General features: G+C 43.9%; 2 protein-coding genes across 7 annotated transcripts in view; one reads left to right on the forward strand and one right to left on the reverse strand.

The window, feature by feature from the left end:
- Positions 1–3,633, forward strand: part of PLEKHH1 (pleckstrin homology, MyTH4 and FERM domain containing H1) — a 50,572-nt gene extending 46,939 nt beyond the window's left edge. For 2 of the 3 annotated variants that reach the window (XM_036843019.1, XM_036843020.1), the window contains exons 27-30: positions 1,534–1,620; positions 1,919–2,065; positions 3,014–3,165; positions 3,571–3,633. In XM_036843019.1, the coding sequence (XP_036698914.1) occupies positions 1,534–1,620; positions 1,919–2,065; positions 3,014–3,165; positions 3,571–3,604 (420 nt within the window). In that variant the 3' untranslated portion in view covers positions 3,605–3,633. Of the gene's footprint in view, positions 1–1,533; positions 1,621–1,918; positions 2,066–3,013; positions 3,504–3,570 lie in introns of those variants that run through there. The other variant, XM_036843021.1, reaches the window with a different exon arrangement.
- Positions 18–13,519, reverse strand: PIGH (phosphatidylinositol glycan anchor biosynthesis class H). Of its 4 annotated transcripts, XM_036843025.1 has the most exons (5): positions 13,268–13,518; positions 8,650–8,859; positions 8,105–8,188; positions 4,216–4,302; positions 18–569 (listed from the first exon to the last, which is right to left on the reverse strand). In XM_036843025.1, the coding sequence occupies exons 1-5, from the start codon at positions 13,445–13,447 to the stop codon at positions 567–569; spliced, it is 564 nt and encodes a 187-aa protein (XP_036698920.1). In that variant the 5' UTR covers positions 13,448–13,518; the 3' UTR covers positions 18–566. The 4 variants fall into 4 exon arrangements, with proteins under 4 accessions (XP_036698920.1, XP_036698921.1, XP_036698917.1 ...); XM_036843026.1 differs by lacking the exon at positions 4,216–4,302 and having other exon boundaries at positions 19–569; positions 13,268–13,517; XM_036843022.1 differs by lacking the exon at positions 18–569 and having other exon boundaries at positions 3,687–4,302; positions 13,268–13,519.
- Positions 13,520–15,048: the final 1,529 nt, after the last annotated feature.

Below are 15,048 nucleotides of genomic sequence, written 5' to 3' on the forward strand. Positions count from 1 at the left end.
GCGGTTTCCAGCAGAAGGAGTGGTTACCACACCCTCAGGAGCTCCCTAAGTTTCTCCTGGATTCGGTCAGGTTTGAGCCAGTTCAGTCTGCAGCGCCCACCCGCAACCACTAGGGGTCACTATCTTTCCACCCATTTCTTGCCTACTCCAGCTTTCCCTGGTCCAGAGCAGTTGTGACTCATTGCTTTCGGGCCAGGGTTATTTCTGGGTGATCCTTAACTTTCCTTTATTGACTTCTTTCCCAATCCTACCCTTGAAAAAAAAGATAGGGTCAACTAATTCACAACACAGTTCAGACTTGATATGATGCTCCTCTTGAGAATGTTTTTATTTTAAAAGAAGTTTGAAAGAACAACGTGTAACCTAAACAAATACATCTCTGCTGACCGGGTGCAGCCACAGAGGGATCTGACTACTCAGGCACCAGTTAATTTCTCCTGCTTGAAGGCCAGGTGGCCAAAAGTAATTTCAGCTGGAACTTTTCTTCACTGGGTATCTGGTGTGCATGAAACTTCGTACGTAATCACACAGAGTGTCCTATCCTCGAAGTTGGATCATGATCCTGTTCACTGAGGATACAGATTAGACAACAGACATTCACTCATTCATTCAACAAAGAATTGTTGAGCGCCTACTATATTTCAGGCATTGTGCTAGTTGTCTGAGGTGACAAGAGGTGAGCAAATCAGACACGTCCTCGCCTTCATGGAGCTTCCCATCTAGTGGGGGAGGTACACACTAATCAAATAATCACACATACACTTTCTCTTTCTAAATATATGTATATATAAAATATATATAATTTTTTTACAAGCTGTCACAAGTGCCATGAAGGAAAAGTACAGGGGTGTTATAAAGGCATATAACATGGGGACCCACTTAGTCTGGAAGGTTGGAAGAAGCTCCTGAAAAAAGGGACATGTCCATCTCTCTCCCTAGCCTCCCCAGGGTAGGAGAGATAGGAAATCTAGATTGCCCTACTGCAGCCCTGGCAGTGAAAATTAGTCATTCTAGGACTTATCCACCAAATAGTCATTTTTCTCCCTGGTAGGGCCTAAAGCCCTTGCATTATTGTTTTCCTAATTATTTTATAGTCCCTAGGAAATTGGTTGAAGCAAGATGCAGCTTGCACTTAGGAGGGCCTGTGGGTGGAATGCTGTCAGTTTCTGAAAGCCAGGAAAAAACAGCCTGTTCTCCATGCCTGTGACAGAACAGCCAGGGCTGGCCTCTGTTCTGGAACAGGAACAAAGTGTACTGTGTTCTGTACCATGGCAGGATGGGCTATAGGTACTACAAGAAAGTGATACTCGGGGTTGTTAGTAGGTGGCCAGAGCCCCAAGCCAGGTGCCTCCTGCCACGAGCAGCCTGTTTACTCCAGCATGATGTACAAATACCATCTTCTACGTTTTCCAAAAGAAGAAAGTTGGAAATCACTGCCTAGCAGATCCCTGGATGTGCCTTCTTCCTCAGAAAGCTCTAGTGGTTCAGAATCCCTAGCTGTGGATGTCTGATGAGATTTTCCTGTTCCCCCAGCCTGCACAGCTGTCTTCCAAGGAGAACAGTCTGGTGTGGATTGCCGTGAATGAGGATGGCGTCAGCATTCTGGACCACAACACTATGGTACGGGAGGATGAGGGCTGGCTTCCTGACCCCTCCTTCTCCTGAACAGTCTTTTCTTCTTCTCTCTGGACTCAAAGGGCTGAGCTAAGTGACCACGGTTTTCCTTCCCCCACCCCCTGCCCAAGTACCGCTGTCCTCTAGTCTAGACACAGCTTGTAGACATTCAAAATGTAGATCTCCAAAGTGTGACCACTTCAGACTTCTCCCTTCCTGGTCTGGAAGAGACTGGGCATGCTGGCTCCTAGCTCAGGAGGCAGGTGGAAAGTTTTTCCAGAACTAACTGGATCTTTCCCCACAGCAAGTGCACGTCACTTATCCCTACTCTTCAGTGATGACCTTTGGTGGCTACCGGGATGACTTCATGCTTGTGATTAGATCCATTTCAGACCAGAGCTCTGGAAAAGGCCACATCGAGAAGTTGATCTTCCGGATGGCTGCTCCCAAGGTGGGTCTGGAAGCTGCTAAAACGTGTTACCCTGCTGTGGTCTGATGGATGGGCTCGGAGCTTAGAAAGGAAACTGGGGTTATGACAGTACTCTAGAAGGGCCCTGCCCCAAATGAAACTTTTGGCCCTATCATCAGTACCCCAGAGGGTTCAGGTGGCGTCTCTGCGGTCACAGCTGAGGTGGCAGGTGGAGGGGCTGGCGGGAGAAGAAACTCACTCTGGTCCAGCTACTCTGCGCTCCTCACGTTACCCTCCTCTGTTCTGTCAGCCACAGCACCGGACAGTGTTGAATGGGGGCCCTCTTGCTGCTCTCGTCCTTGCAGCAGGCCCAAGTGTTCTCACCTTGCCTTGGGCTCTGCTGTCCCAGCACTGGTCACAAGTGGGACAGTCTGAACATGCTCCCCCTTCCCTGGGGTCTTGAAGGAGGTCCTAGGAACTGTTCACTTTAAGGGCCTTGTTCCTACTCAGTACAGGAAATGTTGATGCAAAAATAACAACTGCAGAGACTCTGAAACCACAGTTCTGATTTATAGTTCCTGGCTCCCTTCTGAGCAACTGGAAACCCTGTTGTTTTAACCCTAAAGCTGGAGTTTGCCTAACCACCTCCTCCTTTCAATACTGTCCCTGCCAAAGGAGAGGATATACAGATCCTTTCCTCCAGGGAGGCTGCCTTGCCTTGCCTTGGAGACAACCAGGGCGGAATATTGGTCCTCCTGTCCTCAGGAGGTACTGGGCACCTCAGGACCTCCAGACGCCTATTTCACTAGGCCTCCGAGCCTCACAGGAACGATCCCCTTTGGACACTTCCTCCCGGGTGGGTATTTTAATTTAAGGGACAAACTGAAGCCCAGGAAGCTTATATAACCAGTGCAACAGCTAGTGAGTGAGAGAGCCAGGATTCAAGCCAAAGCCAGTGTTCAATTCCTTTGTTTCTCCTTCTCTCCTTAGATTGCAGAGGTGACCTTCATCATGGCCAGCTACATGAACCACTGCTCCACAGCTGTGGACCCGCCCCCCAACACGCCTGCTGCCTGCCAGCCATGGGAACTGGATGGACGACAGTTCTTTGCTTCTGTTCCATGTGCTGCCAAGGGGCCAACGTTGCTGTGAATATTTCTCCTACCCCTTTCCCCACCACCACCTGGTGCCTCTGGGATTAGAGAGATGTATCCTCGGGTGCGATACTACTGTGATGGGTCTAACAGCCCCCTGCAGCCTGCCCCAGTTGTTCTGTGAAATGTGTATTTCAGTGTCCATGAAGCCTTTACTCTCTAGGTGCCTTATAATGTTTCAGGGCCAACCTTTAAAAATCCAGACCCAGTATAAAAACCACTCTTTTTTTTTCACAAGAATACTGAGCTCTGGATGCTGCCCGATTCTAGACACAGATAGGGATGGCCCACTGTTACTGGTTACTGAGGGCATCAGTGCTGTAAGTCAGAATTTCCTGCACTGCTACTCTCAGGGAGACTAATATGTTTATATTGTGTATGGTCCTCATGCAGGGATTTATACTTGAAGTTTTCCCGACATCCCTGAACAGGAGAGGACTAGAATTTCCAATTCACCTGAACTCCAACAAAAGCTTAGAACTCACTAAGACTGGACTTCCTTTCCCATATGGGAAAGGTGTTGGCAGGGCTGGAGAAAAAGGAGGAGACTCACCTTTCCCCTTCCCCTGGTGAGAACAAGGAGGCATCGGCGGTGCCCTTCTGGGGCAGCGGCACCTGTCTCTGCAGGACAAAGCGCTATTCCCGAGACTGAAGCTGTTCTCCCTCACACTGGACCGTCAGCCCAACTGGGTACAGGCAAGGGCAGGGGCTAGGTCCAACCTGACCGCTCCCTGTCTCATTTTAACAACTGGACAGGGCTCAGTGAAGGCTGTGCTTACTACTGTAGGAGAAGGTGGTCGTCGCTTGTCCCCCTCCTCTTTGAAAGACCAAGCAAATGCATTCTGCTTTTTGCTGCTCTGTGAGGCCACCAAAGATGAGTCAGAAACAGAAGACCCCCTGCAGGCTCGTGGGCCTGGATTTGCTCCTTAAGACTTCTGGCGAACTTACGCTGGGAATTAGTTTGAGGGCAGACACACATATGTGTTATCTGTCCTAGCCTGAGAACATCAGGTTAAAGAAATTGAAAGTATCTTTCACCTTTTGCCTTCCTGACGATGCCAATATCCCCCCATCCCCGAGTGAGACCTTCTGTTGGATGCAGAGATGATCTTGTCTCCGCCCTCCCTTAACAGGAAAAAAAAAAAAAAAAGACGAAAGAGTTCATTTATACTCTGATTTTCCAACATTGAAGAAACTGAGTTTTATTTCATAGCTCTAAGGCAGTCTTATCATTTTTCGATAAAGTGCTGAACAAACTATATGGATTTAGCAATAGCATCCAAGAACCAAGCCTTTAACCCCAGCAAAGTGTGTGTGTGTTGCACACTGTGAAAACTGCAAGGCTGGAACTAGTTTATCTGAACACCTCAGCTGCTGTAAGCTTCCCCTCTCTCACCCATTAAACTGACAAGCATGATGAAAAAAGCAGCACAGCAGAGTGTCTGCCTTTTTTAAATGAACTTGACTTTGCCAGGCTGGCAATTTTATAGCTGCCTCCCATTTCTGTTCCTGCCTTTCCCCCAGCATTTGGGATTTAGCTGAGACATTTCTACCTCGAACAAGTCACATGTCACATGTCCCGCAGGCTCCTGAATAACCCGTCCAGGGCTGGTGTAAAAGGCAGAAGTTACAGCTCTGGTTGTGTAATATCTTGAGTGTCTCTAAGGCAAATAAGGAATTATCATCTAGCCAGGAGTTAAAAAAAAAAAAAAGCCCAAAGAAAAAGTAAGCAAGAATGGAGCTGTGTTCATACTGAATTTGGGGGTCAAGCTATTTCCCCCGCCCTGTCTTCTTCCCAACCCTTCAGGAATCCTCCCTTAGTTTATTAATTTTATATGGAAGAAACTGCCTTATAAACAAAGGCTTCTATAGTATGTATGTTTATCCTTCTTTAACATGTCTGGAAACCAAAGTCAAACTTCTGTCTGGCCTTTTATCTCATCCCTCTTGGCAAAAGAAGTTTTTGAAACCATAGACAATGCTGACTAACAAGAGTATTAATGTGCTTGACACCCGTGACTGAAATGCCGTGATTGTGTTTGTTTGTCAATAAAAAGCGGCTGTCTGAACCAAGCAATTGTGTATGTTTTGGAAGGAGATCTGTTTATTAAGAGAATCATCATAAATTAACCCTGTACAGAACACAGGAGCTAGGTGGACAGAGACGAGTCTTTGTAGGACACTTCTTCCTACTGACCAGCCCCTGAAGGGCTTGCTTTTTTTCTTAACTTGTATACAGGGGTACTGTGCAGTTGAAAATTATCTTTCTCAAGAGATCTGATGTCAGTTTCCCAATGTCTTGCTCTACAAATTTCAACAAAAAGTAAACTTCAACATGCTTAGGAATTTCACAAAGTGCTCTTCGTCAACATTATTCCTGACATACTGTTTCGAGGTCTCCCCTCAGGTGGTAAACAAAACCTTACAAGGGGAACACTAAAATACACATAAATACTTTGCTCAACATCACACAGTAAGTTAGGCTTCCAGGCACCTGCTCTATGGCTCTGAGATCCACCGCATCCATACTGGTTCCTAGGACTGTGCCCACTTGATGGTTTAAAATACAGAAAATAAACCAGCCACTGTGGCTTAGGAGTCATCTCCTCTGGAAAACAATACTGGCCTCCTAAATGCTGGGACTCATGGGCTCGTTGATGTGGCTTTTTGGTGTGCCAGGATGTCCTGGCAGCTTCTGTACACTTCAATCAAGCAGTCCAGCCGGGGCTTGGCACTCTGAATTCCAAAGGGGAGAAATGCAGAGACAAGATGAACGTAAAGTGCTTAGTGGTACTGTGTCCATGTGCAACCTCAATCTCTCACCCACGACCAGGGGGTCTAAATGGTACAGGTGTGGGCTTCAGAAGTTCAGGCCTCACAGCATTTTGCTGGGAGGAATCCCTAACCAGGCCCACATCCCAGCCGGTGAACTGTGGAAGCAGGAGCTCGAAAGACAGTTTTTAATCTGTCTAAATTTCATGACTTCCACCTAAGAGCAAGCAAGAGGAGTAACAAGGACAGACCCTCTTGGGAAGAATCACAAGCTGCGAAGCAGTTCTCAGAGACAAGAAGGGCAGTTTAATATGTAAACATTGAAAATTATTTTGTATAATGAAATATAATACAACCAAATGAAAAGAAAAGCCACAGAATGGGAAAAATATATGGGGAAGGCATATCTAATAACAGTTTGCTACCCAAAATATATAAATCGTTACAATGCATAATCACTATCTAGTATCTACTTGACTAATAGAGGAGATGCATAGTTTAAAACAGAAAATACTGATAGGTGTACTTACAAGGAAATATGAAAAGTCTCTGTCATTTAAAGAGACACAAATTTAATATCTCTAAATTCCTTTACCTACATACTAAACTAAAAAATAGCTAAACCCACTGTTAGCCAAGACTACAGAAAAACAAGTACAAATTCCCAAAAGTATGGTAAAGTTGTCCAATCTCTGGAGCCAAATCTCAAACATGATTAAAATCTATGAAACTATTCATAAGCTTTAATAAAATAATTTTGTATTATAATGCAAAGGAATTTTAGCTTAGCTACCTTAAATCCTTTGTGAAAAAGGAAGGGCAGTGAGGCAGAGTTAACTGCATACATAAATACTTTATATACGTATAAAATAATTGATTATAATCATGTTTGTGTAAGTTTTTTGTTTTTTTTTTTAATTTTTTAACATCTTTATTGGAGTATAATTGCTTTACAATGGTGTGTTAGTTTCTGCTTTATAACAAAGTGAATCAGTTATACATATACAGATGTCCCCATATCTCTTCCCTCTTGCGTCTCCCTTCCTCCCACCCTCCCTATCCCACCCCTCTAGGTGGTCACAAAGCACCGAGCTGATCTCCCTGTGCTATGCAGCTGCTTCCCACTAGCTATCTATTTTACGTTTGGTAGTGTATATATGTCCATGCCACTCTCTCACTTTGTCCCAGCTTACCCTTCTCCCTCCCCGTATCCTCAAGTCCATTCTCGAGTAAGTCTGCGTCTTTGTATAAGTGTTTTTTTGTAACAAAACAGAAAACAATCTGAACATGATTTCAAAAGCTAGCAAATGAGGTAGCTAAATAAACTGGTATTTGACATGATATAATTATTTAAAATAATAAGTATAATGGACTTTGTAAATGCATGAAAATATGTATATTAAAAAAGCAAGGGCTTCCCTGGTGGCGCAGTGGTTAAGAATCTGCCTGCCAATGCAAGGGACATGGGTTTGAGCCCTGGCCCGGGAAGATCCCACATGCTGCGGAGCAACTAAGCCCGTGTGCCACAGCTACTGAGCCTGAGCTCTAGAGCCTGCAAGCCACAACTACTGAGCCCACATGCCACAACTACTGAAGCCTGTGCGCCTAGAGCCCGTGCTCCGCAACAAGAGAAGCCACGACAATGAGAAGCCCACGGACCACAATGAAGAGTAGCCCCTGTTCACCGCAACTAGAGAAAGCCCGCGCACAGCAACGAAGACCCAACACAGCCATAAATAAATAAATTAATAGACAGATAAATAAATAAATTTATATATATATAAAAACAAGACACAAAATAGTGTATAACAGTCCGTACAGATCAATAACATCTATGTAAAATCGCGTATTGGCAGACTGACGGAGTCAAAGCAGATGAATGATGACCTATAGGCAGAAGTTGCTATATATTTGTTTTTATCTCTAAAATTTGTACAAATTCATAATATTTCTGAAAGCCTTATTTGCCTCAGAAAGGAATTTCTGAAATAACTAAAATCCTAATTCTCAGTAAAAATACCACTCAGGTATCCTCAAATACTCTTGACAACAGAAGTTCAAATTCCTACTGAACATAAGAAGCTGTGGATATGCAGACAGGAGGGGAAAGGTAGAGGATTTCTTTGCAGAAGAAACTTAAGTATTCTGTGCTCACCTGGAAGAGAGGTACTACTTGGGATATCCCATGTGGTTCCACTGGATCCTTCAATAAAATGCAGAGGTAGTAAATCACCTTCTGCTGTAAGAAAATAAACCAAATAGCAGAGATCTAAGTAAAATTCAGTTTTCTTTCTCAAGGGAAGGCTTAAAACTTTTTCATACACTTGAAAAAGAATGTATTTGAAGTGAGGGAGAAGTATATTCTTATTCTTCAGATGAAAAAAGACAAAACAACAACAACCAGAGATGACTTTGAAGCAGGGCTAGAAAATAAAGATGAAATGCTGACTCCCTATCCATAAAAACCTATAGTATCTCTTTAAAAATAAAGGACATATGTTTTCAATACAAGTTTCACTTTTATGGTTTAAAGACATGTCAGCCAAAAAGAAAACACTACAAGTACTGGAACAGAGAGCCCTCAAGTTTAATTCTGTGACATCAGTTACTTTACATATTAAGACTCAGTTTAGATCCAGGCATACCCCGAGGGCTGCCTCATCCAGAGAGGCCCGTAATATTTACCACTTAAATACTTACCATGTAAATAGCCTCATTAATGACAACATCCTTCACCTCGCCCATCTCAATGAAGGTGGTGCTTTCTTTGCCTGAGGCGTAGGATGAGGTCATCTGGATGCCAAGGGAATCAATGATTAACAGAGTCTCGTGATCAATCTTCACAAAATGGAGGTAACCAAGCAGGCCTAAGAGAGTGATGAAGATGGCAGCAGAGAGGATCATGCTGTTCTGAAGAGAGAGCCAGACACAGGCGGTAAGATTACCAAGTGGTCCTCCACATATAGCTCTGCTATTTAATAAGTCAACTCTAGGCAATGTGGAAAAAAGCCTTTGTTCTGTTGTGAGGTGAACAGATGGGAAGAACATGCACGGAGGAGGAGGAAACTACTTTTACTTGGGCTCTGTAGTGCTACGAAAGCATATGATAAAATACATCCAGACAACAAATGGATAGGTCTTGGGAGGAGAACATCCATCAGCAAAATACCCATCACACCACTTTCAGAGATTTTTCTTCCAAAATTGCAACTTAAGGACTCAGATCTTCTCTTCTCATGCTCCATCAGTAAGATATGTAGGAAAATCGCAGACTGGAGAGTAATAAAACGCTTAGCACAGTGTAGCAGATAATACTCAACAGCCACTCCTCCTTCCTAATAGAAGTTGGAGTGAATCATGATTGGTTCCCACTCCTGCCAATGATTGGTTCAGAAATGGACCTATGACACAACTCTAGCCAATGAGATGTGAGGGGAAGTCGGCTGGAGAGGTTTCTGGAAAACTAAGTCCATCTCAAAAAAGAGATCTAAGGAAGAGATGGCCCCTTCATCCTGAGGTTTTGATGCCTGAAAACCAACTACATGGCCTCTGCCAAACCATGTGGAAAGCTAGGCTGAGGACAGGTAGAGTACATCAAGGGCGGAAGAGCAGTAAGATGAAAAAAGTAAAATCAACAGAGCCTCTTAAGCCCTCTAGAGCCCTCCTTCGTCCTGACTTTTTGTTTTGTTAAATAATAAAGATCTTACTATTTAGGGCTCTTTTAGTTGTTTTGGGTTGTGACTGACTCATGTGTTAAGGCTGACTGACTAGATGAAATGACTGATGTGTTAAGGGCCCCAAAAATGGCATTTACTTCTTTGATTCTAAGACACATCTACAACCTTTTAACATTTCTGAAGTTGAAATGTGTTTTTCTATCAAGGTATGTTTCTTTCATGTGGCACTGTTTTCCCTTTTTTTTCCAAAAAGCTATTTAGAAGGATGACACAGGAAAAAAATCATCGATGATCTAGAATCAAGAGATTCACTAATTTACAACTGTCATTCCTTGAGCGTAGGAAGTGTTTTATTAATTTTTGTTACTGACAAGATACCCTCTTTGATCTAACTCTAGTCAAGCTCTTCTAAGTGCTGGACCTTGGTGTCCATTCTTGTTGGGCCTGCATTGTCCAACAAGTTGTAGCAAGAGTCTTGCTAAGTGAGTTTAAAGAAGACCCTCACCCTTGGTATCTAAGCACTGTGCCCTGCCTTCAGCCAGAATCCTGTCAAATCAATTTACCCAGAATCCCCCTTTACCCCTGATGTTTCCTTTTAGTAGTTTTCCATCCACTGACCCCTGACCCTGCTCCTTAGCTATAAATTTCCACTGGTCCCTGCTATATTTAGAATTGAGCCCAATTCAATACTTAAGTCTCTTTTCTCCCATTGCAATAGTTTCTGAATAAAATCTGTGTTTACTGCTTTAACTACTGACCAGCTCTAGTTTTCCTTGAAGGTACCTTTCGACTTCTTTCTACATAACACATGGTTAACTGTTAGATCAGGAGTCTGAAAACTATTTGGGCCTGTGATATGTGTTTGTCTGGTCCACCTTGAGCTAAGAATGTTTTTTACATTTTTTAAAGGGTTGATAAAAAGAGAGAAAAAGAAACAGAAGAATCTGAGACAGAGACCTGAAAGCCTAAAATATTTACTATTCGACCTTTTAAAGAAAAAGCTTGCTGACCTCTGTGCTAGGAAATTATTTGTTGATTAACAAATGAAGGATGGAGAAATCTATGTGCTGGGTCTCTGATGACCCAGAAATATCTACTTTGAGCTAATTAAATGTCTAGTATCTAGTACAGTGTCTTGTACATAGTGTGAACTGAATAAGCATTATGGAAGAATAGAGATAAAATTCAGTTCTGGCCCTTACAGATTTATTAGAGGCAAGATTAACATATATAAAATACTTTTGGAGAATACTATGATTCTGACGAGAAGTGACTAAGACAGATTAAAAGAGAGAGAGAGAAAGCCAGAAAGAGAGACATTAAAGCACACAGGAATATCCTGTGAAGACTTCCAAGGAAGCAGGATTTAACTGGTGCAGAGGAGGTGGTGGTTATTGACAAATATACTTAGCTGAGAAAAGGAAGGGGGAAGGACATTCCAGGTTGGAATAAGTAAGGTAAAAACCTAGAATTCTAATAGAACTGTGAATTCAAAAACTGGGAGGAAAGAAGGGATGAAGAACAGTATATACTTAGGAGATTTGATCCATATCAGCTTTTCTATAAAGTAATCCCTGCCCAAAACTTCATTACCCCTGCATTTGTTTTTTTTTTAAACCCAAATTGGGACTTGAACCCACGGTATGTATGTATGTATGTATGTATGATTTATTTATGTATGTATGTATGTATGTATGTATTTATTTATTTATGGCTGTGTTGGGTCTTCGTTTCTGTGCGAGGGCTTTCTCTAGTTGCGGCAAGCGGGGGCCACTCTTCATCGCGGTGCGCGGGCCTCTCACTATCGCGGCCTCTCTTGTTGCGGGGCACAGGCTCCAGACGCGCAGGCTCAGTAATTGTGGCTCACGGGCCTAGTTGCTCCGCGGCATGTGGGATCTTCCCAGACCAGGGCTCGAACCCGTGTCCCCTGCATTGGCAGGCAGATTCTCAGCCACTGCGCCACCAGGGAAGCGCCCCACCCCTGCATTTTTTATACTTCATTTTTCTTTCTGAAATTCTAACAGTTCAATATTCGTTTGGGGTTGAAGTTTAGCCACATGTTTTAATGAATTCCTTCATCAGATTTCTTCTCATCCTAGCTGAGATTCAGTAATTAGTAGTTTTGAACAGGAGGAAAGATAAGAAATTTCAGTACACAGAGCCCTTAAGAAGTGTTGCAGTGGAGTTTAAAGGAAGATAAAGTTACCGAGCCCTGGACATGTGCTCAGAGTAAGTGGAATATACCAGGATGAGAGAGGTGAGTACAAAAGGGAGCTGGCGTAAATACAAACTTCTATTTAAAAATTTTGCCTAAGCAAGCCCCCCGCAATGAGGAGACATCATAGTATAGTGGGAAAAAAATGGTTTCAGAGTCAGACAAGCCCTGGGTTTGAAGCCCCGGTATACCATTTACTAGCTTTATCACTTCGGATTCTGAGTCTTGGTTTTCTTCTAAGGTTGAAATGAGGCATTCAGTAAAGCAGTTGGCACTCAGTGGGCATTTAATAAATACCTGTTCCCTCCTCCTCACATGACTACCTGACCAGAGCTCAGGCTAGTATTGATATTCAACTATTTTATATATTAAATCTTTCTGGGGGGAGGAGGAAGGACTGTCTTGGCAACTGAACCATTTTGATTGACTTATGAACAAACTTTTAGATACAATTTGGTACAAATTAGGGCATATATTTTGCATATATGTATACTACTAAATTACCATGCTCTGAAATATGCTCTGATGGCAAAAAAAGCAAATGGATGCAGTATTGAAAACAGTACCCAAATTACAGAAATAGCCTTGCTGTATTTCAGCTCTGGTCAGACCACTCCTGAAATAATATAGTCCACTCAAGACACTAAATATGAAACTAAATTCATCCTGAAAAGGGCAATTAGGATGATTCCTTTTATTTTAGGGCTGTCACAATGCTACTACATAAGACCCTCACAATGCTGTGAAGTTGGTGTGCCAGATATTAATTCCATTTTAGAGATGTGAAAACTGAGGCTCAGAAAATAGGAATGAGTCTGGAAATTGAGCATAGAAACCACTCCTCTCCGTAATTTCACAATTCTTTAGAAAATACTTGAAGCTGGGGAAGGGATTGGGGGGGGGGCAGTTTAGATTGCCTTGAAAAAGAGAGATTAGGAAGAACTATCAAACAATTAACTTGCACACAATTCTTGTGATTTATGGAGGCAAAGACAGTTTCTAGCAGACTGTAAAAGACATTATTAGCAGTGATTCCTCTGAGGGGTGAAAGTTATGGATGAGGACGATATACTTAGTTCTCTGAACTCTTGTAACTGAATTACTATGAGCATGTACTACAGAGAGCACATAGAAGTTAAAGTTTTAGGCTGTCCTGGAAGGACTAGATGTATGCTGGGTGGAACCACGGAGCAGAGCAGCGACCCAGGAGGGGGATAAAGTACAGGAGCACAAACGTCACTAAACGTAAGGAAGAGAGCTGTCCAGCAGCGGAATGGGGTCCCCAGAACCAGCGAGTTTCCGCCCTCCAGGCCCTACGACCGCAGGAAGGTCCGGCGAGAGGTCTGGGCTCGACCCTAAGGCCCCAATGACCCTTCCAAACCCGAGCCCCCAACTCCGAACGCGGGAAGGGGCCGGCCGGCCTTACCTCGCAGAGGGTGAAGAGTCCGTAGGCCGCTAGCCACACGGTGCAGGTGACAGCGGTGAGCGAGCGCAAGGTGATCCGAGGGCAGCTGAGGCAGAACTCCAGGCAGGAAGGGGAGTAGCAGCGGCGCTGCAAGGCCAGGCGGCCGCCACAAATATCTGAGAAGCTCTGCTCGTCCTCCATGGCCGGCTCGCCCACACCAGGCCGAGCCGCGCCGCTCTAGCGCGCCCTCCAGCGTCCTCTCGCCGGCTCTGGGGTTGGCCGTGCCCCTCCCCAGGCTGCGCGCAGCCGCAGTTCCGCGCCGACAGCAGCCAAGGCTCTGGGGGTTTTCCACACCTGGACCTCCAGAGATTCGTGGGGGGGGGCTGCCAACGTCTGAGCGGACAGATTAAAACCGCTATTAACGTGCTTTCGCCCGACAAACTGAGTTTTATTTCCAAGCCAGAGTACCCCCCCAAGGAGGCAGTCCGCAGGTATCCGTTCATTTCACTCATTCATTCATTCTTTCATTCCGGTGCCAGGTAGTTTTAAGTGCTGAAGGTACAGAGGTGAACAGTATTGACAAGGTCCCTGCCTTCAAGCAGCTTCCTTCCTATTAAGAGAAGCAATACGGAAAAAATTTCAGAGAGTGCTGTTGGCAATAATATGGCCTGCAGGGGCTGCTTGGGGACTTTCAATGGGCAAGTAAGGAAAGTCTCTGGGGAAAGACATCAGAGCTCCAAGGATAAGGAGCCAAGACTGGTTTCTGGATGCTCTGGAGGAGGAAATTGCCGGGAAGGAGGACCAGGAAAGACAAAGCCCCCGAGGCTGGAACAAGGTTGGCTTATTGGAGGAATCAAAAGGTCAGAGAGGCTGACGCATGGGGAATGCAGTTGGAAGTTGGGGAGGGAGGTAGGGGTCAGATCCAGGAGGGTCTTGTAGGGCCCGTAGGGAGTTTGGATTTCACTGTCTCGTTTTCTCTCCCAGACCACTGTGCGGAGCACTGAGAAGGCAGACAAGTCCTGGCTGGAGGGTTAGCAAGAGGGGAAGATGCAGAAGGTATGGATAATAAAATTACTAAACTAATGACTAATAGTGACCCGTGGGTTCCCCCTTTTTTTTTTTACTTGGGATGTGGCCCAAGAGTGCCTGTTTGGCCCGTTAAAAGAGTTATGTTGCTTCAGCCCTGAGGCAGCATCGTGTATTAAAGAATTTGTGTATAAAGATAAATGGCATAAAGGCCTCACCAACTTTGTGTCCCGATGAAAGTCAGGTTTAGTTTCTCCATCTTCATCCAGGATTTTGTTTTCCTTTTTTACTTTTCCTAAAGGATTTTCTTCAAGCATTGTTTTGTTTTTCCAATTTTATTTTTATACCCTGAATCTTACCAAGCAATACACCCCTTTTTGTTTTTGTAAATATCATGCAAAAGTGATGTTTGCTTACTGTGGAAAATTTGAAAAATACAGAAAAGAAGAAAATTTTTAAACCACCTGTATTTCCACTACTCCGGGATAAACAGGGTCGATGTTTTGGGGAAACCACCAGGCCTGGAGTTCTTAACTTGCACTTCACAGATAAAATCAGAATTTCATCTTTAGTTTCATTAACTTATAATTGAAATTTAACATTTCTTTTGATTATGAATTAGGCAACAAACCAATTAGTATTAGCAATACTTGTGATTTTTGTCACCGACAGAAACCACAGATATCTTTATCTCACAATAATTATCTCAAAATGTCATTTCCACTCATCACTACTTCAAAATTGCAGTAATTATTCGACCAACTACTAGATCTTCT

Source organism: Balaenoptera musculus, chromosome 2, assembly GCF_009873245.2.
Source record: "Balaenoptera musculus isolate JJ_BM4_2016_0621 chromosome 2, mBalMus1.pri.v3, whole genome shotgun sequence".
NCBI lineage: Eukaryota > Metazoa > Chordata > Mammalia > Artiodactyla > Balaenopteridae > Balaenoptera > Balaenoptera musculus.

Bases quoted from the DNA above. Each gene is read 5' to 3' on its own strand.
- PIGH (XM_036843022.1), bottom strand. From the start codon at position 13,447: ATGGAGGACGAGCAGAGCTTCTCAGATATTTGTGGCGGCCGCCTGGCC. The intron at 8,189-8,649 runs GTAAGTATTTAA...ATTTTCTTACAG, and splicing joins TTAATGAGGCTATTTACATG to CAGAAGGTGATTTACTACCT. The intron at 4,303-8,104 runs GTGAGCACAGAA...TTTCCTGTTAAG, and splicing joins AAGTAGTACCTCTCTTCCAG to GGAGGGCGGAGACAAGATCA.